At 47.8% G+C, this 22,364-nt stretch overlaps 1 protein-coding gene across 1 annotated transcript in view; it reads right to left on the reverse strand.

Moving 5' to 3' along the window:
* The window catches only part of IKBKB (inhibitor of nuclear factor kappa B kinase subunit beta), a 63,517-nt gene that overhangs the window by 37,772 nt on the left and 3,381 nt on the right, over positions 1–22,364 (reverse strand). The window contains exons 3-5 of the mRNA XM_045992120.1: positions 11,116–11,210; positions 10,058–10,175; positions 6,991–7,060 (exon numbers count right to left, since the gene is read on the reverse strand). Coding sequence (XP_045848076.1) covers positions 6,991–7,060; positions 10,058–10,175; positions 11,116–11,210 — 283 coding nt within the window. The remainder of the gene's footprint in view (positions 1–6,990; positions 7,061–10,057; positions 10,176–11,115; positions 11,211–22,364) is intronic.

Genomic DNA, 22,364 nt, shown 5'->3' on the forward strand with positions numbered 1-22,364 from the left:
TATTTTTAATTTAAAAATGGGGGTTAACTGTAAAGAAAAACAGTTTGCACTTTCGTACATATTAGATTCTAATCCTGTTAATTTTCTTTGAGCTTCTGTTATATACCCATAAACTGAACTGGATCCTGAATTTCTTCCAGTATCTAGCGATGACTCTCCCAACTAACATTTCTTTTTCTTTTCTTTTTTTTTTAAGATTTTATTTATTTGACAGAGAGAGATCACAAGTAGTCAGAGACAGAGAGGGAGAAGCAGGCTCCCCGCCAATGGAAAGCTCAATGTGGGCCTCGATCCCAGGACCCTGAAATCATGACCTGAGCTTAAGGCAGAGGCTTAACCCACTGAGCCACCCAGGCGTCCTCCAAACTAACACTTCTAATTTTTCTTCCAGCCTTCTGATTTGGAATCAAAAAGACAAAGATTGCCCTAGAATCTCCTTGGAAGGGACTCCAGGTCCTCCTCACCACCCAGATGGCATCCAGACCCAGGGGCAGCTACATAAAATCACTGAACTAAGCCACCTGGCTTAACAAAGGGCCTCAACACGGTCTTTGATTTTGATTTGGTATGGGTCTTGGGGACCATGGCTTGAAGTACACTCTAGACATTAGAAATCACCCTATGTATAATAATCATTGTAATCTCCCTGGAGCACTGTATTTTCCTCAAAAAGTTTTAAATGCATGTTCATAGCCACTAACCACCAAAGATCTGCCTAAGACTGGAATGTCAAAAAAGGAACGAGGAGAGCTATTGATTGAAAAAATGAGAACCTGAAGTCGTGACCTGTGAATACCACAGAGATTCAGCAAGAAAACTGTAAGAACCTGAGAGTAATAGCTGGAGAGGCGCTGATGTCTTAGAATTTGATCACATCTCTAGGTTAAGCTGAAAGTCTAACCAAAAGGGAGGAATTGTTAAAAAAAATATAGAGAACAGGCCCAAAATGGAGTCACCTGTGCTAAGCCCACATCACCAAACCGAGACTTAATACCTAACCTATCCATAGATTCAGCCTCTCCCAAGAATGTAATCTTAGTCTGGAATTACTGGGTCAGCACTAATGGGGTAATCTGCCTGACGGGACCCCTGCCATCCTCCAAAGAAAGGTGATCTTATCTGAAACAATCTGTTCTTTGCTAGTGACTTCCCTGTCCTGCCCCCTTCTGCCTATCAAAGTCTTTCATTTCGTACAGCTCTTCAGAGCTCCTTTCTGTTTGCTAGGTCAGATGCTTCCCAATTCATGAATCACTGAATAAAGCCAATAAGATCTTTAAAATTGATTCAGCTGAATTGTTTTTTTTACATTTAATACTACTATATGCCAGTCACTCTGCTGTCACTGGCCCTTCCAAACAAAACCTACTAGAAGGCCAAGTGTGAACAGTGGAGAAAGATTTCATCCAGCTGAGGGTTTCTTGGCTAAAAGAGCCCCTAGGACTAATCAGCAAGGTAACAAGGCAGTCACACCGAGTGCTGGAGAAAAGTGCACAACCATTCTCGTTCTTTCAGCAAGTACTGATAAGGTAACTTGTACTTCCTAGGTATCATGGAAAATGGGCCACGGAAGCCAAGGCATTTTCTTCACTCACTGCAGAGTCTGGCCAGCGGCTCCCCCACCAGAAATCAGTCTCCATTGTCAAGCACGGGCTGAGATCCCATGGCAAGAGCAGAGATACCAAGTACCAAGACAGTGCAGGAGGCAGCAGGGTTGAGGCAAGCCGTGAGAAGGAGAAGCACCGTGAGTGACAGGTCAGGGCAGGTCTAAAGCTGTGTCCTGGAAGCCAGGAAGGCTGAGAGTCATCGGGGAGGTGCAGGAGTAGGGTTCTAAAGGGAGCGGCCATGAGTGCAGGGTAGCAGGATGGCTGAGGATCAGGGGCTTTTGAGAGCCATACAGATGCTTAGTTGGCGACAATGGATTGAGAGCAGTGTGAGGTGAAGAGGTCTGGCCTTGAAGGATGACGACAAAAGTGTCCTCTTCAAAAGCATGAAAGATGGGTGAGTACGAAGGGGCTAAGGAGGCCAGGTGAGGGGTCATGACAGTGATCTGCTCTGACACTGAAGTAGTGTGGGCAGCGGGAACAGAGAGGAAAAATGGGATATGTGACATGAAGGAGGGCTGAAAGGATCTGGAGCCTTTGATCGGGAGGGTACAGAGCAGGAAGAGGGCAGTTTACAAGAGATGAGATTCGTGTCTGGGCTGCCGATGGCAAGATGGGCTGGTGACACAAGAAAGGGATGCTGGTAAGGGATCTGGCTTAAGGAAGACGTCTAGGACTTCCATTTGGTAATGACTTTGGGAGAAGTATATAGACACGGGTATGGAGTTGAGGCCAGAGCTCAGGATTGAATACACAGACTCTGGAGGGAATACGGTTGATTAAGATGTCGTGAGAACAGCCTGGCAGAAGAATACTGGAAAGCAGTGGGCAGCCAGTCCAGGTGCAGAGAAGGACAAAGGGGATGGAGCAGGAGTGATCAGAAAGCATCTAGGCAAAACTCTGGGGGAAGATGACACATTTAAGGGAGAGGTGAGAGACATCGGGCATGCAGTCAGGCTGGGGCAGTGGAGAGGGCGTCAAAGACATTCTGGGGCACCCATTCTGAAAACCAGCCTCCTGAAGAATAAAAATGGAATATTTAGTTAGAAGGGGCCTTAGAGACCACCTAGCTCAAACCCTTCATTTTAAAGTTGAGGACATGTAGGCCCAGAAAGTTACCAGAGTTTTCCACAGAGAAGAAACAAAGAGATAAAGAGACCAAAAGGGGGGCGCCTGGGTGGCTCAGTGGATTAAGCCGCTGCCTTCGGCTCAGGTCATGATCTCAGGGTCCTGGGATCGAGCCCCACATCGGGCTCTCTGCTCTGCAGGAAGCCTGCTTCCTCCTCTCTCTCTGCCTGCCTCTCTGCCTACTTGTGATCTCTCTCTCTGTCAAATAAATAAATAAAATCTTTAAAAAAAAAAAAAAAAAAAGAGACCAAAAGGTCCTTGCCCAGGGTGACAGAGCTGGGAACATGGAGAAGCCAGGACCAAAAGCCAGTTGTCTTCTTTTTTATTATTGTAAAGTTCATTTATGCTTCCCAACATACTTTATATACCAATGATCAGAATTTCTGAAATCAGGTAATCCTCTTGTGTTATAAAATCCACAGTTAGAGAGAAATACTAAATAGAGTGGTCACTTCTCTGATTCATAGGGTGAAGTTCTCTTCCCTAGAGCCCTGTGATCTCTTTGAAACCCTCTCTGCTTTTTAATGTTGCTGTACTGCTGCTGCGAGGAGCAGCTCCAATAGGGACCAGGATGGTGACCCCGAGAATACAGCACAGATGAGATGGGGAGCGGGATTCCTGAAGGTTCAGAGGACAAGATGGTCAGTCCCCACAGTGAACTGGCCATCTGGAGGATCAAGGAAGACGAACTCAGACTTAAGACCTGATAAGGTCATGAGATCACACAACCGAACTGCCCATGTGACCACGGCCCAGGCAGGTCCCCATTAGACATTGGAGACATGGGCCTCCGGAGTGTATCCATCTGTCCCTCGACCTTGAGTGCTGAGGAGTTTGTGCCTCTGCCAGCAGAAGGACACACACGCCAATATTTTCCAAAGGATAATGAGCAAGAAGACCATTTAAATAGAGTCCACTTAGATATAACTTTGTTGAGCTATTTTAGGGCTATGTGGAAATCCAGATCATTTCCGGCTGCTTCTGACCTGTCTCCGGATCTCTTATCAGTGTTAAGAGAATTTGTCTAGGGGCAGCTGGGTGATTCAGTTGGTTAAGCATCAGGTGCCCTGCTCAGGTGGGAAGTCTGCTTCTCCCTCTCCTTCTGCCCTTCCCCCTGTCCTGCTCGTGCCTGCTTGCTCTCTCAAATAAATAAATAAAATCTTAAAAAAAAAAAAAAAAGTATTTGTCTAATGGGTCTGTCCTGGCACACGCTCACCAAGCAATGGCTCATTTTCTCCTGTGTACTCTGCAGTATCTTCTTAGCCAATGTAAAGTTCATTGGAAAAATCTTTTCTGCCCATTATCTTGATGCTGCTCTCAGTGGGCATCTCTGTAAGGTTAGTGGCATAGAAGAGGCTACATTAAAACAGGTTTAGGGCAGAGGAGAAGGCGATGGACTCTGGACCCAGGGTCAAGGGTGCGGCTCGGCCACTTATCTGAAGTCACCCCAGGAGAGAACAGCAGTGGCAGTTCCAACAACGGAAACGTGAGGCCAGCACTTGGAACAAACTGGAACAAAATATGCTCAGGAAATGTTTCCAAATACAAAAGAGTTATGTTAGATGAGCTCCAAGAAAAGCTTTTGAACTCTGAGTGGTGAGATCCTTGCAAAACAAAGAAATCTGATAAATCTTGTACACAAGTCAGAAATGGGAATGAAAGTAAAATACAGGCTTATCAACCACCTCCACCACAACCACAACACCGGGGGATGTGACTGCCCCCCAAAAAGTGACTGACATAGGAACATGTCTGATGGGTAACCATTTCCAGGAAGGGAAGTTTCAACAAGGCAACCAGCAGCCTGGCTTACCAGATCCCAAATCAGGATGACTGAGGTTTTTCAAAAGGGATGCTATTAATCCAAATTAATAGCAAGGGGAAAGGAAATGAGAATGGAATAAACTTGCTGACTGCACATGATGCTCAGAGCAGAAAACACCATGCTGGCCACTTTTGGGCTTACCTCATTTGATCCTCGTAACAATTCTAATGAGGCGAGTGCCAAGCTTATTCTACAGCTAATATAGAATGTTCCAAGATGTTCTTAAAAACTAGGTAATGTGCCTAAAGTCACAATGCCAATAACTGGAGGAGGAGTATTTTACCTGGGACTGTTAATTATACTGTGGCCATTTTTTTTTAAAATAAGGTCCCTACTTACTTTAATTTCCTTTGGGATTTATGCCATTTACTTGACAGATATTTACAGAGAAGCCGCCACATAAGATGCCACTATTGCAGATGATGGAGATCCAGCAAGGACTCGAGTCTCTGCCTTCAAGAATTTAATTCTAGTGTATCTGTACTTCAAGGCCGCATTATGTCCAATTCAGGGTCACGAAGAGGAATGATAGGGACTCAGTGACCTCAAGAATTTGAATGTTCATTCACCTACGGGAAAGCGGAACTACATACGCACTTGGAAGTTTACCAGCATTCATTACTCTGACCTATGTACAACTTAGACACACATCTACAACTTCAGTGCATGATATGAAATCTGGCACACCAGCCAATGGTAACTGGATACAAAATGTGCCCAGACCAAAGAAGACGCAACCAGTAGAAGCTCCATTAATATTATTAGAGAATCACTTGAGGAAGTAAAAGTTGTAAGAGGAAGTAGAAAGGTCTGTGTACTCCAGCCAATAAAGTTGAGACTTTCTTAACTATTTGTTGAATGCACAAATAATCTCATCAGTGAAAGGAAAATATCTGGGAGAACATTCTAAAAAATGACTCAAAGCTCTAACCAGAGAGAAATTTAAAAAATAATAATAATAAAGTTTCCCATGAAGAGCAAAAGAATATTCCCCAACCTACTAACCTGCCATTAATGGAACTCAACAGAGAATAAATGAGTAATCTGGCCACTGGGGTAACAAGACAAGTATTGTCTAAGCAAAATGGCTTATCGTGCTATGTGGCAAAGCGTCAGAAGAACAGGTAGGATTCTTAACCTATGGGCTAGACCCACTAGGCAGACAGAGAGGGCCCTTCCATAGACCCACCCAGGCCAACTCATGCAGGAATCAGCCTAGCTAGTGGTGGACACCATTCAAGTCAGATAGAACCAGTGCAATGTCAACTTGTCCTCACGGTGCACTCCATCCAGAGGACAAAGACATGGGAAACAGAGGGAGATGGAATTTTCTGTGTCAGATTGTTTGGATCCTAACTTGATGTCATTGCTCTCTCTACCTTCATTTCCTTCTTGCCCACCCTCTATGAGAGGTGGCACAGGGTAAGGGAGAGGCAGACCCACACTAACGAGGCAAAGTGTTTGAGAGACTGGAGGCCCACCCACCCTTCCAGGACAGAGTTGGAAAACACAGGTTTATAAATGTGGCAAAGTGGTCATGACTGGTGAATCCCATTGTGGGTTTCACTGTACTACTCTTTCAACTTTTCTGCACACTTGACATTTTCCTAAAAAAAAAGTTTGAGGCAACGAAAAGAAAAAAAGCATGCAGCTTCAAAGAGACTGCAATGGAGAGGGATGAAAACTGTATCAGCTCCCACGTCTAGGGACAAACACTCAGTGGTAAGCTTTGCATAACTTTAAACTTTAATCTTAAACTACCAACTTGTACCAACAACCTTGGAGATTAAAAAAAAAAAAAAAAAAAGGAGGCTTGGTCAGACCCTCTCCCATGTCTGATCATCTGTGTCTCAGCTGGGGCCATGTGATGACCGGTGGCGATCGCCCTCCGTGCTCCCTCCCAGAGCCAGCACCAGGGTCCAGAAGACTGCATCTGAGCTCTATGACCTGAGGTCACTCTTTTCCCCAATGTTCTCAGAGACAGTGGCAGACACCTTTGCCTGAGGACAGTAATGGCACCAAAGGATTAAATGGGAGCGATTTTTCCTATGCCTATAATTGGAAAAAGAACTGCCAATATGGAAGTGGAAAAATAAGTTGCCAAGGGACGAAATTCATTCAGATGACAACCTATTCCATTGCTGGCCATTCCAGGAAAATAGGGAGTGGAGCTTTTTAATGGGAAGGAAATCTGTTATTCTATATACACCATAATTCACTTCATGACTTAGTCCGGAAGGAAGGGAAATCTATTTGAGTTCAGCACCTGCCTGACTAGTCCCCTGTTGACCTCCCACTCCGTCTGCGCCCCCTCCACCCCACCCTCTGTAGGGAACAGAGGACCAAAATAGCTCCCCTCTGTGCTCCACCAGGACTCACGGCACACCACACACTCTCCCCAGAGGGCACGGCCCAACCTCCAGGGCTGGGATTTACCGATGTCACTCAGCAAGGTGAGGATGGGTCCTTCCCGCAGGCCACAGCAGTTCTCGAACTGGTTCAGGTACTGTCAAGAAGGTGAAAAGAAGCGTCAGAGTGAGCGGTCCCCGACCACCAACAAGCCCACAGTGTGTTTTCCCAGCTGAAGTCATCTGGGGGCTCACCCCAGGCCCCGGCTCTAGGGACCTGGGCTAATAGATGGCCTGAACGGCAGGACTGGCAGGAATTGGCCCAAGGCAGAGGAGGAGGAAGCGGTAGTGAGAACTTCCAGAAGCGCTCAGGCACTCACAGGTGAGATGTCTGAGTCATTCTAAGAGGAGGGCTTTTCAGGCTCACCTGAGCTGCCACCACAGGGGGACTGCTGCTCCTGGGAGTCCCACAGAGGGCGCGGTGGAAGGCACTCAGTAAATGCCACACTCTGACCACTCCCCCAACATGGCCAGTGGGATGATGATGGGGGAGTATTTAATGAGCGCTTACTACGTGCTTGGGACCCAGCAAACCTCTGCAGTTTAGCTCAGTGAAGCTCTACCTATATAGAGGCTGAGCTCCCACCACCACCAAGGGAGGACGGCATCTGCACCTCCGGTCTCAGGGCTCCGTGAGGCCTGCTCACACAGCCACTTCAGCAAGGCCCTGGGATATGAAGCTGAGGCCTGAGCTCAAACACTCGCCCTCTCTGCCATCCCAGCCCCGGCTCAGTCCGCTGCTGGCGGCTGGCCTCAAATAAAAACAATGGAGAAGATAACTTCCCAGCTGAGGGTTATAGTCATTAAGAAACATTTATATTCGGGGCACCTGAGTGGCTCAGTGGGTTAAGCCTCTGTCTTCAGCTCAGGTCATGATCTCAGGGTCCTGGGATCAAGCCCCACATGGGGCTCTCTGCTCAGCAGGGAGCCTGCTTCCCCCTCTCTCTCTGCCTCTCTGCCTACTTGTGATCTCTGTCTGTCAAATAAATATATAAAATCTTTTAAAAAAAATTTATATTCAAGAACATTGAAGAGCCCGTTTCGTGAGCTGGGCATACAGACTTCACTCTTTTTTTTTTTTTTTTAAAGATTTTATTTATTGATTTGACAGGCAGAGATCACAAGTAGGCAGAGAGGCAGGCAGACAGAGAGAGAGGTGGAAGCAGGCTCCCTGCTGAGCAGAGAGCCTGATGCGGGGCTTGATCCCCGGACCTGGGACCATGACCTGAGCTGAAGGCAGAGGCTTTAACCCACTGAGCCACCCAGGTGCCCCCAGATTTCACTCTTTTAATCGGTTTTGGCTTCTACCTTTGCTCAAGCACTGGCCTAGCTGGTCTCTCGGTGCCCAGGGGAGGAGGCTTTGAACTCTTGAGAGGAGGGAAAGACAGGCTCCCTCACTTGGAGAGCAGAGGTCCCAGGGACTGCGGGCAGTGGTGCCCTCCCTGCACTGCCCATCCTACCCCCCCTTCCCGCCATGGGGGGGCGCCATGGGGGCACCCCATGGACAGAGGCCCCTTAGAGTGCAAGGGCTTCCTGCCTCCCCCAGGTCATCTTGTGCCCCATGGCAGGTCAGTCATGCTACAGTGTGCATCACCTTCTTCCCTGGCTGACTGGCTCTTTGCTGCCTGCAAGATCAACTCTCAAGTTCTCTGCTTCTGAGACCTCCGTAATCAGGTCACATCCCACCAACTCCCATGCTGTCCTCCAAGAACCACCCGTTCCACCGCAACAACATGACTCTATCTCCCATTTTAAAGAACTGCATTCAGTAGTCGGATGGTTGTCAAAGGTTAGGAAAATAAAGAGGAAAGTGAACCATTATCAACTTCCCCATTTCTCATCCGTTATCAGTCCCCGGCTTGTCGGTCATGCCAATGACTGTTCACATCCTGCTGTGCCACTCCCACGACCTGCCTAGCTCCCATGGCAGGAGAAAGCCACTCAGGCAGAAGAACCCTTGTGGAAAGTTTCCTCTACAAAAAGAAAGCGGAAGGGGCCGGAATAGTAATGGAAACAGCACATGAAGCTGGGTCCAAGAAACTGCCATGTCAAGACAGAAGAAGCATCCAGGTTTCCTGCCTCCCACCCCCCCGAACCCCCTTAATACCGTGATCCTTCTTCTAGAGTGAAGAGTTCGGGAGATGTGCGCTAAGAGCAAACTCTTTTTCAACACAAAAACAACTTCACTGTCCAGAGACAACTTTTATTTTGCCTCCTCCTATGTGGCATTCTTCAGTGTCCTGGGTGGAGAGGGGGCCTGCAGTTGGCGTCCCATGGGCTGTGACCCAAGCTCTTCCACGCCGCAGCTGCACCAGTCCTGGTAACTCGCCTCACCAGCCTAGGCCGTGGTCTATAGCCTTCACGTGGGAACCATGTGGTACCAGCATCACAGGGATGTGGAAAATCCAACAAGGCCAAGTATGAAAGCAGGCTGATAATCGCATTGGAGGCCACGCTGGGGAGGGGGCCAGGCACGACCGTCTCTGAGACAAGGGAGGGCTGCAGGCACCGACCCTGCAGGACGTGCTCTGGTAAGGAGAAGTAAATGCGCTAGAGGGACGAACGCCCAGATGGTGAGTCAGTGGTGGCTCTGGAACATCAGCCCAGTTCCCTGCTTACTAAGCCGGCTCCCTTCCTGCTCCACTCTGTGACCCTGTCTGTAGTGCGGCCACATCTGGGGGACAGAACCCCTCCCAATAAGCACAGAGGTGACGTGAACGCTGAAGGACGGCGGTGGCCCTAACATGCCCAGGGAAAGAAAGTTTGTTTTGGAACTGGTCCAGTCTTTCTCCATCCTCCAAACCTGGTGACTTTTTCTTGTCATTTCAGGAATCACCGTGCAGGACATACATTCAGCGAGCCCCTCCCTAACTTTCCGTAAGTGCTTCTGATTCAGTCCCTTGATTCATAGCACGCACATCGCCCCACCCTGAGCACAGAAGAGGGGCATCTGGGAAGGGAAAAGCAAGCCCGCCGGAGGTACCACGGCTGCCCGAGCTTCCTGACGAGGAAGGGGACAAAAGTCATCCCCGCTGCTCCCTGCCCAGACGGGCTGCACCCAGCCACCCCGTGCCCAGCCACCCCGGAAGCCTCACCTTGCGGAGATCTCCTCCCTGGCAGTACTCCATGGCCAGCAGGGGCAAGTCATTGGGAGCCAAGCTCTGCATCCCCTCGGGGACGTCCCGGGCAGCCACCACATTGGGGTGGTTCAGCCTAGGAAGGAGACAGTGGTGAGGGAAAAACCCAGGCTCTGGCTCAAACCCATTCCCCGCTCCGTCCGTGTCTCAGCAAAGCTATACAACAAAGGCCTGGACTAGCCGAGCTTCCCCCTGGGGTAAGTGGGAGGCCCAAGGTCAGGCACGGGCTAGTCACCTGGGCGCTGGGTCCGTTAGCATTCACCCAGCTCTACTTTCAGCACCGTGAGCTCAAGGACTGTGTGGGCCTCAGGTGCAACTAAATTTTCTTTAGAGTGCCCCATAGCAAGTCCTCACTGAACTTCAAAACTGCTCTGAAAAGCACGGAAAGTAGAGGGACTTCCAACCTCAGGCTATTCAAGCAGGGATGGGGTGTTTGTGTGTGCACGTGTGTGTGTGTGCATGTGCGCATGTGTGGAAACAAGGTTATGCCTCCCTTTTAAGAAGTTCGCAAAGGGAGCACTTGTTTGAGGCCTTAGAATGACTAGGTTGCTAAAAGTTTACCTAAACCCCTCACTACCTGGGAGGACAGCGCCCATCCAGGGCCTGACAGACCACCTCTGTCCCCACACTGGGGGAGTAAGTATCTGCTATCGGTTCACAGCAGTGGAGAGCCACACACTGCCTTGGAACGGGAAATACAGGGAAAAAGAGGATCTCTGCTGTGACAAAGATAAAGTCACGGTGATGCCATTTTAAATTATTTAATATAAGAAATAAAACTGACCAAAAGTCCTCGAGAAAGCCCAGAGTTGGACACTAAGGGCCATTCCTCTAGAAGTCATCTGTTACCCTGATTGAGCTCAGGACTGAGATTTATGACTTTTCCAGATGCAGCAGGTGGGGCTGTTGCTCCAGATCCCGAAGCTCAGAGGGCTTCCCTCCAACTTCCCAGCAGTGTCCCAAGGCCCCTCAGCTCCCGCAGTCTCCTCGTCCCCCATGCTGTGATGGGCCCTCACCTTCTCATGATCTGGATCTCCAGGCACCACCGCTCTCGATTCCGGGGGCTGAGCTCCTGCCGGCACTGCTTGATAGCAATCTGCTCACCTGTTTCCTGCAGAGAAAGCATGCACAGGGAGGGGATGAGCAGACTCACGACCAAGCCCACCGAGAAAGCCAGGGGTCGAATATGGAACTGTCTCCTTAGGACCTAAAGCATGGATCGTGGGACCTCTAGGATCCCGAGGCCCACATATGTATCCTCTGATAGATGTCCCCAAGTCACTTGCCAGCCTGTCAGGCTGGCCTCCACACCCCCACCTCTTCCCTGATTTTCCCCCTTTTAGCCTACCAGAGTCTACACCAGTGCCTTGTTTGGTTTCCACCTCCTCGGTGAAACCTCTGCTCACCACTCCTGCCGAAGAGATCGCTCACTTCTCTGAGCCCCGTCTGCTAGACAGAACCATAGGACACTGCCAGTATTGACCATTCTGACCGGATGGCACTTGCCATCAATGGCACTTGCCTGGGCCTCAACCTAACAGTTATTGCCACACTGCCTTCGTAGTTCATGCAAGAGTTTCGTCTCTCCAGAGAGAAGGCAAAGCTAGCATAGTAGCTGGAACATGGAGGATGATTCAATTTAGTGTTTACTAGCTCTGTGACCTGGGGCAGAGCATTTGGTCGGACTCAGTTTCTTCATCCGTAAAGTAAGAATGCCTACAGCCACCTTTCGGGGCTATCCTGAAGCTCAGCAGCCAACAGTGTTCAGCCCTTAGCAGGTGTTCAGTAACACTGCCGAGAGCAGAGCAGACCCAGGTCATGCAAGAACCCCAGCGTTAAGATCCCCTGCAGCATGGCTCACCCTGCCTTTCCAGCCACTCTCCCGAGAGGCCCCCAGCCATCGGACACTGCAGCTAGATCAGACCACCTGTCCAGTCCCCTGCTTCTCGGGTCTGCGCTCTTGCTTGCGTGGGGGCGCAGGCACTGCGGGGCCCACCTCAAGGGGCTCTTGCTCTGCTCTCCAAACAGGCCACTCCTTCACACACACAGCTACCAAAGACTTATGTTCCGTAGAGTCACAGGGTTATTTTCTCTTTTCTTGGTTAAATTACAGACTTACCTTCATGCACGGTAAACTCTTCTCCAGTAACTAGCACAATGCCCTTAGATGAGATTTTGTGAATGGAAGGGAAGGCAACCCATAAAACATTTGTGAATAATTCACTGACTGCCTGGGTCCTGAGGATAACTCATCCCTTTTCCTTGGTCCTCTGGGCAGCACCAAGGAGCCCCAGGGGACAAACGGAAAGTGGGGAGCCCTACAGCTACAGTGCTGCAGGCAGCAGGGACAGTGGCTCTGGCCTCCGGTGCTCAGCCCACCACAAGGGGCAACCCTGCACTGCTGCTACTTCCTCAGGTCCCCAGGGGCCTCCAGGATGGCTGAGGCATACTGGGTGGCCCTAGCCATGCCCCTGCTGGCAGGGGCCTGGAAGCTAGGCCTGCCATCAGTGAGCAAGCGGGCTTTACCAGCATCCTGTATATTCTGTGTCCACACAGCGGCGAATGACCTCCCCAACAGCCTTATGATTAGGGGAAAGCCACACCTGCAGGATCCTTCCACAAGAAAAGATGGCAGAACAGTACCAAAATTCTACGACTTGCCCAACTGAAGACGGATATCCTAGAGGCCGTGACAGACCATTTTCTTAGTTTTGTCATTTTAGGAAAATGCATCCCCAAAAGAATCCTCATTCTTCTAACTGGAGCAATTCATACGGTGCTGAATGGAACTTGAACGGCCTTCAACAGGCCGAGGGGCATCCAGGTGGCTCAGTTGGTTGAGGGTCTGACTCTGGGTTGCGTCTCAGGTTATAATCTCAGGGCTCTGGGCTCAGTGGGTAGTCTGCTCAAGATTCTTTTCCTCCCTCTCTCCGCCACTCCCCCTGCTTGCATCTCTCTCTCCCTCCCTCTCTCTAATGAATAAACACAATCTTGGAAAAGACACACAGAGAACTGTGGCAGCCCTCCCCGTGGGCACACGGCCGTCTCGCAGCAGCAGAACTGCAATGCGGGCATGCATTTACCAGACTGGTCATGATCCCTGCAGGAACACACACCCACCCAGTAAGAAAAGGGAAAACGAAGTCTCCAACCATGAGCACAAGTTGTCAAATAAAACCACCAAGTCACTGCTTGATAGACCAATCCCTAAATCCCACACACGCAAAAGAGAAGCTTCAGAAACACGGTGGAACCTCATTCTGCCTCTCCCAGCTCGGATGCCGGAGAATAGGTACAACACCTCTACGATCCTCGCAAAAGGAGCTTCGACCGAAGCCCAGCACTGCTGCGGTTAAGCTGCACGTCATACAGTTACCTCGCGTGCCTACTTTTTCCTTTTTTTAACAGCTCTTCTGAAATATAATTCACGCACCGCACGACTGATCCATTTACGGTGTGCAGCGAACGGGTATGGGGTACGGTCGGCGTAGCGCGACCAAAGCCACACATCAATTTTAGAACATGTTCATCAACCCCCCCACCCAAACCCGTATCCGCGAGCAGTTGCTCTTCCCCCAGCCCCTTGAGCAAAGGCAACCCCCTACCTTTATGGATTTGCCTGTTCTGAACATTTCGCAGATGGAATCCCATGACATGGGGACTTTGGGGATGGCTTCTTTCGAGGCCCACCCACGCGGTAGCCACATGCCTGCTTTTGTAAGGACACACTCCTTGGTGCAGCCCGTGGCAGTGGGCATTGATAACCGGGTCCTGACACACGGTTCACACACTGCTATCAGAACCCCGATATGTGGCCCAGACCCGAGGCACCCTCTAAAGAGCTGACCTCTTCCAAAACTCATAAATCCTGTTGCTAGTGAACCAACCAGTGCAGCTGTAACAAGTGAACTTGGTAGAAATCCATCTAGTACTTTTTACAAGTTAGGGAATGTGTGAAAATTCTGTTTCTTCATCGATGTACAGACTGTTGTTCCATCTCACAAAATGTTAAACCCCCTACATTATGAACTTCCCAATTCCTGTCGGTTCTCAAACATTTAAATTTGCTTTCAAGTTTCACTTCCCCTGAGTGTTCGGACTCAGACATTTTCGCCCAGTTCTGGGGTAACTTCATCAGTAGCGGCACTGGCATGCCACTGGACATGCCGGTCTCCAGTCAGGTGGGATCACATGGAAACTGAGACTCGACTGCACAGTTCTAAGCTGAAGGGCCAAGTGTCAAACAAGGTCACAGGGCCGAGGGAGTCCCTTCAACAGGTAACGTTTTTGTTTTTGTTTTTTTTTAAAGATTTTATTTATTTATTTGACAGAGACCACAAGTAGGGAGAGAGGCAGGCAGAGAGAGAGAGAGGAGGAAGCAGGCTCCCCGCCAAGCAGAGAGCAGGATGCGGGGCTCGATCCCAGGACCCTGGGATCATGACCTGAGCTGAAGGCAGAGGCTTCAACCCACTGAGCCACCCAGGCGCCCCCAACAGGTAACGTTTTGATGGACGGTCTGATAAGTAACAGTTTAGAACAAGATAATGCAACTCATGGTCTGTTATCTCAGAATGACTCAGAGCTTAAATCAAGATATTTAAAGATCTGCACCTATTTTAACTTCAGTATACAGAACAGTGTGTTAGTTTTTTGCTTTGTTTTACTAGTGCTATTAACAAATTGCCACAAACTTAGTGGCTTAAAACACAAATTTATGTCCTTACAGTTCTGGGGGTCAGAAGTCTGGTACAGATCTCACTGGACTAAAATCAGCATGTCAGTGGGGCCGTGGTCTTTCCTGGAAACTTTAGGGAAGAATACATTTCCTTGATCTTTCCAACTTCTAGAAGCTGCCTGCATTCTTTGGCTCAGAGTCCCTCCCTCCATACCCACAGTCAGCAACGACCAGCTAACTCCTGTCACATTGCATTACTTTGACACTGACTCTCCTGTCTCCCTCTTCCACTTTTTAAGATACATATCATTTTACTTTGTTTTATTTACTTGATAGAGACAGTGAAAGAGGGAACACAAGTAGGGGGAGTGGAAGAGGGAGAAGCAGGCTCCCTGCTGAGTAGGGAGCCCGATGTAGGGCTCCATCCTAGGACCTTGGGATCATGATCTGAGCCAAAGGCAGACACTTAATGACTGAGCCACCCAGACACCCCTTCCACTTTATTTTAAAGACTTTAAAGAGAGACAGAAATAGGGACAGAGATAGCAAGTGAGAGCACCAGCAGGGAGGAGGGGGAAGGAGGGCCACTGCTGAGCAGGGAGCCCAGTGCAAGGCTAGGACCTTGGGATCACGTCCTGAGCCAAAGGCAGACACCCAACCCCGTGAGCCACCCAAGCGCCCTTCCCTCTTCCACATTTAAGCCCCTCATGACCACACTGGGCTGACCCAGACAGTATGGGATAATCTTCCCACCTAATGTCAGCCAATTAGCAACCTTCATTCCCCTTTGCCATGGTGCCCTAACATACTGACAGGTTAGGGGTTAGGACCCAGCCATCTTTGGGAGAGGCCATTATTCTGCCTACCACAGACAGTACGCTTCCTTCATAAAAAATGACAGATAGACCCCAGAGGTAGATTTATTAAGTGATTTTGAACATATTTTAGGTAATCTATCTACACATTGTTTAATTGTAGACAATTGTGATCTATTCAACACAAACATTGGATCTAACACATATCTGTTACCTGGCCCAACCCAGAGTCCAGGAATAGATGTTGATATCGAAGACTGATATTAAAGATTGAAGATTTGATATCAGCCTCAGTATCCTGATGCAAACTAAGAAGTGAAATTCCCAATATGAATACTAAACACACTGTGGACTAACTGGGCACAGACACCAAAACTCACTTTCTATTTGTGGACAGCTCAGCTTAGTCCTACCATTGCAGGGGAAATCAATTTCCGGGGCTTGGGAATGTCTCATACAGATACAGATACACTTACACAGTGGGCCTTGAGGCAGTATTCTAAAACATTCCAGTTTTCCATGAGTAATATTTCATTTGAAACAGAAACCCAAACATAATGATTTTCCATTGCTAAAAACATACCGGCTCTAGAAAGCAAAATTCAATTAAACAATTCAGAAACATACTAAAAATACCGGTTTTGAAAGCCTGGGGAGTTTGACCTTCACTAGCAGTGAAACTCCAAGAGCAGCGGATGACTTTCTTTATTTGGGCTGGAACCTCCTTGAGTCTTAGCTCAGTTCTGTGGAAACTTAGCCTTGGCCCAAACTGTATCAGCCTCCAACTTCTGGTAAGTGGACTCCTCGTGTGGGACAAAATTTAAAATCGGTTTGTATTTTGAGAAAATGCAGACAGGGGGCAACGGTGTTAGCCACAGTGAATACAATTTATCACGAAGGTCCCTCAAGTCTGAGATTCTTTTGTACATGAAAACATAAAATTTGTGTATAAAGTGCGGGGTGGGGGGGTACCTCCTCAGATGGCTGAGAGCTACCAGAAGGCATGACAGTACAAGTGAGCTGAAGGCCAGTCCACTCAGGAGCTGGCCCAGCTTCCCAAAGCTAGCCTTCTTCACACGAGGAGGGGAAACTGGATGGAAGCCAAGAGGTCCATTCAAACTCTTGGCTGGGAAACCTGTCTCCTGTTACCGTGGCAACCATCCAACAGGCCACTGTGGTAAAAGGGGCTAATTAGAAATAACCAGCTCGTTCCTTCTCAGGCCCTGCTCTCCAAGATGAACTTCAGAGAGGAAGTACAGAGCTAGGCCTAGAGAGATCCTCGGGACAGAACTAAGGCCTGAGAGTCAAAAGGTACAGGGTCTCTGGCTACAGTTTCACCCCTGACTCAACCACACTGACCAGTCTATGCCGAGAAATCTCTGAGTTCAACCCACTCCCTTTGGTGTAAACAGCCAACACACACAGTGTCCTCCGAACTCACCAATAGAGGCTTGTGGGGTGAAGTAAGTCAGGATGTAACTCCTTCATCCTTCACCTGCTATATGTGGGACACTGAGCGCACTAGTTTAGCTTCTGGGCCTTTATCCAGAAGAGGGAGAGGGGACGCTACCCCTCAGTCAAAACGGGATGGAGTGCCCGATACAGAGTGAGCCTTGAGCAAATTACAGCAGCAGCATTTCCCTTCTCTGGCCTTGTGTGGAAGTTACTCTACCCATTTGATTTGTCTTCTCTTCAGACTCTCTACAGTCCGTCTCCTTCCAAGATTCTGCTCAAGTTCCATTTCCTTAAGAAGCCTCCCCTCTCCCCTGAACACTCAAGAGAGAATATGGATAAAGCAGTGAGCACAGCTGGCACAGGACACTCTCAATAAACAGCACTCATTCATAACTCTACACAATTTGGTGCCCATATTTAGACCTATTTCATAGACGGTGGAGCATTCATTTTACCTCCTCAGTTAGAGCATAAGCACACTGAGGACAAGGTCGTTTCTTTTTCCCCCAATGGACCCTGGGTCTATGCGCAATAAATTCTTAGCGAACTAAATGAGGTCTTTACAACTTCCAAAACACACACATAAGCTGAAGTGAGCTTAATCCTGTCCAGTGAAGAAACAAGTCAAAGTCGGTACCACTTCGTAGAAGAGTTCCTTAATAACACCATGCCTCTTAGAGCTTTACACGAGCCACTCCGTACATTACCTCATGTCATCCTCACAGGCGTCCTTTGGGAAACCAGGCAGCAATTCCCAGCCTCTTTCACAGTAAAATGCACAGAGAATAGGGCAAGGCATCCTGGGACATGTCCAGATCCTTTCAGAAAGCCTCGGCCCTATTTCATGCTTAGACATGCTAAGAGTCAAGGAGATCAATATCTTAGCATCCTCAAAAATCCAAGGGGGGGGAGTTGGGCTCAAAGCCATGAAGCTGGCAAGAAACAGAGCCAGGACTGGAACCCAGGTATGGGTGACCGGGAGTCATGTGGTTTTCTCCCTTATTCCCAAAAGGGGCTACAGGCTGAGGTCACTCGGGTCATCTTTTTCTTCTTCTTCTGTATTTAACAAAGGTCTTATTGAAAACATCAGCCTATCTAGACCATACTGATAAATGGTTTGTGCTAACCCCCGGGCTGAGGATTTAAGGTAGTTTACACACTGCAAGGACTGCCAAGGCCCATGGTTGGTAACAGATTCCAAACCCTCAGGGAAACAGAGATAAGGGCATTTGGTACACTGCCCTTCCTCGCTAAGAAATATTTGTTTTAGAAAGATTTATGCATGTTATCTTCCAAATGAGGGTTTTCCCTTAGCGCTTCAAAATGGTTTAAAAGGAACTTTTTTTTTCTTTATTTAACAGAGAGAGAGATCACAGGTAGGCAGAGACGCAAGCAGAGAGAGAGGGAGAAGCAGGCTCCCCACTGAGCAGAGAGCCCGATGCGGGGCTTGATCCCAGGACACTGAGATCATGACCTGAGCCAAAGGCAGAGGCTTTAACCCACTGAGCCTCCCAGGTGCCCCTTCAAAATGGTTTAGACTAATTGAAGAGAACTGAAAATGTTCTGGGGTGTCCATAAGCTTCGATCACCCACCATGGAAAAGCCACAAGCCACAGTGGAGAAAGCAGGAAGTTGGGATTTTCAGATTCTAGCTCAGCCTCCTTAGGTAAATGACCTAACCTCTCTATGCTTCAATTTCCTCAGGGGTAAACAGAAATAAAGACAACAGGCAGGCTCAGTTGGAGGAGTGTGGGACTCTTGATCTCGGATCATGAGTTCAAGTCCCACTTTTAGTGTAGAGATTACTTAAATAAGTAAACTTAAAAACCATAAAAGATAACAGTTCTTCCTTTTAGGGTTATGCAGACTGAAGATAAAACATGTAAAATACCTAGCCCATTGACGGCACATGGTAGGTTCTCGATAAAAGATAGGTCTGATTACTAGGCATCATTTATGTGACTGAGGGTACCAATGCCTAGACTCTTTTATGCAATTGTTCTTGTGATAAACTAAAAAGTCTCTCTTGTAGACAAGATAAAGTATATGGAATATTAGGAAATGTACACTGTTGCGAAGTAGAATTATTATATACTGACTGGAGTTAAGTTGTCAAAACCACTTATCCCACTTGCTTTCTTCGAGACTCTGAACACTGGGACATCACTTTGGGACATCCACCAAAGAAGACACTACTTCTGTTCTGATCCTGGACATCAGCTAAAGAACTGCACCCACAGGAGACCTAAGAGGTCTCTCCCCCCCCCCCACCCCCGCCCAGTTACAACCCAGAAGGGTGATAGAGAGCTTCCCGGACTGAGCCAGGCTCATCAGCAAGGTTTCACTAGGTACTTGTGAAACTTGACTCCTCCTGCTCCCTCAGGCCTCACCTTCCGTATCTCCCCCCCCCCCCCCCCCCCCCCCCCCGCCACTAAGTCCTAAAATAGCTCTTAGATCTGCCCACTTCTCTCCATCTCCAACCACCATCAGCCCCATCCAATCCCTCACCTGTCCAATCTCCAAAACCCACGTGATAGGTGGTGCCAGTGGTGTCCTGGTATGGGCTCTTCTGAGAGCAGATTGTTAAATATTCGGGAATTCAGTGAGACGTGCTCATTAAACCGTCAGTGGCTTGAAACAAGCCATGGTGGGAGTAGCTACCCCGTGGAAACGGGTAAACACTACCACTCTGGATGATATTTTGGAGAGCCGACTTCCCAGCACATCACTGCCTGGGCCTCTTCCACACTCTTCCCACAGTCAGAGTGGACCCCCTTCCAACAGCTTCCTGTTGCTCTTCAGATAAAAACCAAAAGCTCTTGGCAGGATCCCACTGTCACTTTCTACGTTGCAGCCTCCCCAGCACCTGGCTCCCTTTGTCCTCCCTTCTGGTCCTGCTGACCTTTCTGTTCCACCTGCTTGCCAAGACCTGCCCCAGCACAGGGGTTTTGAAGTCTCTTCCTGGAAGTCTCCTCCCATGTTCTTAGACCGGTGAAGCCTGGCTACCTTCTATATATAACTCAGGTCTGCACTTAGTGGCCACTTCCTTGAAGAAGCCTCCCCTGCTCCCGCCCCGACCTCCAGATTGATCACACCTTCTGGTATAAGGTATCACTGCCGTGGGCCCCTCTCCTGTGTCAGACTTATGATAGTTAGGAGCTTACATTTGTAATGATTGATGAATAGCTCTTTCCCTTTTCCAAAAAGATCTTTAAGGAAAGTGAATGACTTTATGCACCTAACACATGTATAATATAAAGAAAATTGCTGTGGAGGAACTGAAAGAAAGCCAAAGCCAGACAGGGCCCTGGCTGACCAGGAACTTAGAGCCAGGACAAGACACATTCTTATACACAGACAAAAGGGCAGGATATTAAGCATGCCAAATGATTGGAGCTGGGGAATTCAATGGAAGAACTAATTTTTATAGAATGAAGGAGTCCATGGGAGGTTTATTGAGGAGGTGGTCTGGAGCTGATCCTGGAGGAATGGGCAGAAGCACATAAAGCTGTCCAGGAAGCAGAGGCTTGTCCCAAAGAAGGCTCAGCCAACCAACTTGTTGGGAGCCAACAAGAGGAGGTAATGCTAGAAAGACAGGGTGAGGCCAGACTGTGAAGAGGCCTCAAATGGCAGTAGTTTGGCTTTTAAAAAAAATACAGATTAAAGAAAAGAAAAAAGAAAGAAAAATGATCAACAAAATGAAAAGGCAAACTAGGGAGAAGATATTTGCAAATGATACATCCAATAAGGAATTAGTATGCAAAATATAAAAAGAACTTATACAACTCAACACACAAAAAAACTAATAATCCAGTTAAAAAATGGGCAGAAGTGGGGCGCCTGGGTGGCTCAGTGGGTTGGGCCTCTGCCTTCTGCTCAGGTCGTGGTCTCAGTCCTGGGATCCAGCCTCAAATTGGGCTCTCTGCTCAGTGGGGAGCCTGCTTCCCCATCTCTCTCCACCTACTTGTGACCTCTCTCTCTCTCTGTCAAATAAATAAATAAAATCTTAAAAAAAAAAAAATGGGCAGAAGACCTAAACAGACATTTCTCCAAAGACATACAAATGGAAAACAGACACATGAAAAGATGCTCAACGTCACTCATCATCAGGGAAATGCAAATCAAAACCACAATGAGATATCACCTCACACCTGTCAGAATGTCTAGAATAAAAAAGAGAAGAAACAACAGGTATTGGCGAGGATGTAAAGAAACGGGAAACCTCGTACATTGTTAGTAGGAATGTAAACTTATGCAGTCACTGGGGAAAACAGAGTGGAGGTTCCTCAAAAACTTAAAAACAGAACTATCACATGATCCAGTAATACCACTGCTGTATATTCAATCACAGAAAACAAAACCACCAATTTGAAAACAGTAATACATGCACCTCTATGTTTATTGCAGCACTATTTACAACCAAGACAGGGAAGTGACCCAAGGGTGCATCAACAGATGAATGGATAAAGAAGATAAAGAAGATGTGGCATATATGTAGAGGGATATATATAGACAGATAGATAAATATAGACATATATACACATACACAATGGAATATTACTCAGCCATAAAAATGAATGAAGTCTTGCAATCTGAGACAACATGGATAGACATAAAGAGTATTATGCTAAGTGAAATAAGTTAGAGGAAAAAATGTCACATGATTTCACTTCATGGGGAGTCTAAACAAAACAAATGAAGGAACAAACAAAAGAAAAGTAGAAACAGACTCATAAATACAGAGAACTGGTGGTTTCCAGAAGGGAAAGAGGTGAAACAGGCGATGAAATTAAGAGATGCAAACTTTCGGTACCATAAGTAAGTCATGGGGGGATGAAAAGTACAGCATTAGAAATACAGTCACTAATACTGTAACAACACTTGGGGACAGATGGTGTTGATATCATGTATGGGTATGGGGACAGATGGTGACAACGTCACAGTGAGCACTGTATAATGTACAGAATCACCAAGTCATGACACTGTACACCTAAAACTAATATAAAAGTGAATGCCACTACTGGGTATTTACCCTAAAGATATAAACGTAGTGATCCGAAGGGGCACGTGCACCCGAATGTTTATAGCAGCAATGTCCACAATAGCCAAACTATGGAAAGAACCTAGATGTCCATCAACAGATGAATGGATAAAGAAGATGTGGTATACATATATGGAATACTATGCAGCCATCAAGAGAAGTGAAATCTTGCCATTTGCGACGACGTGGATGGAACTAGAAGGTATTATGATTAACGAAATAAGTCAATCGGAGAAAGACAACTATCATATGATCTCCCTGATATGAGGAAGTGGAGAT

This window comes from Meles meles, chromosome 2, assembly GCF_922984935.1.
Source record: "Meles meles chromosome 2, mMelMel3.1 paternal haplotype, whole genome shotgun sequence".
In the NCBI taxonomy this organism is placed as follows: Eukaryota; Metazoa; Chordata; class Mammalia; order Carnivora; family Mustelidae; genus Meles; species Meles meles.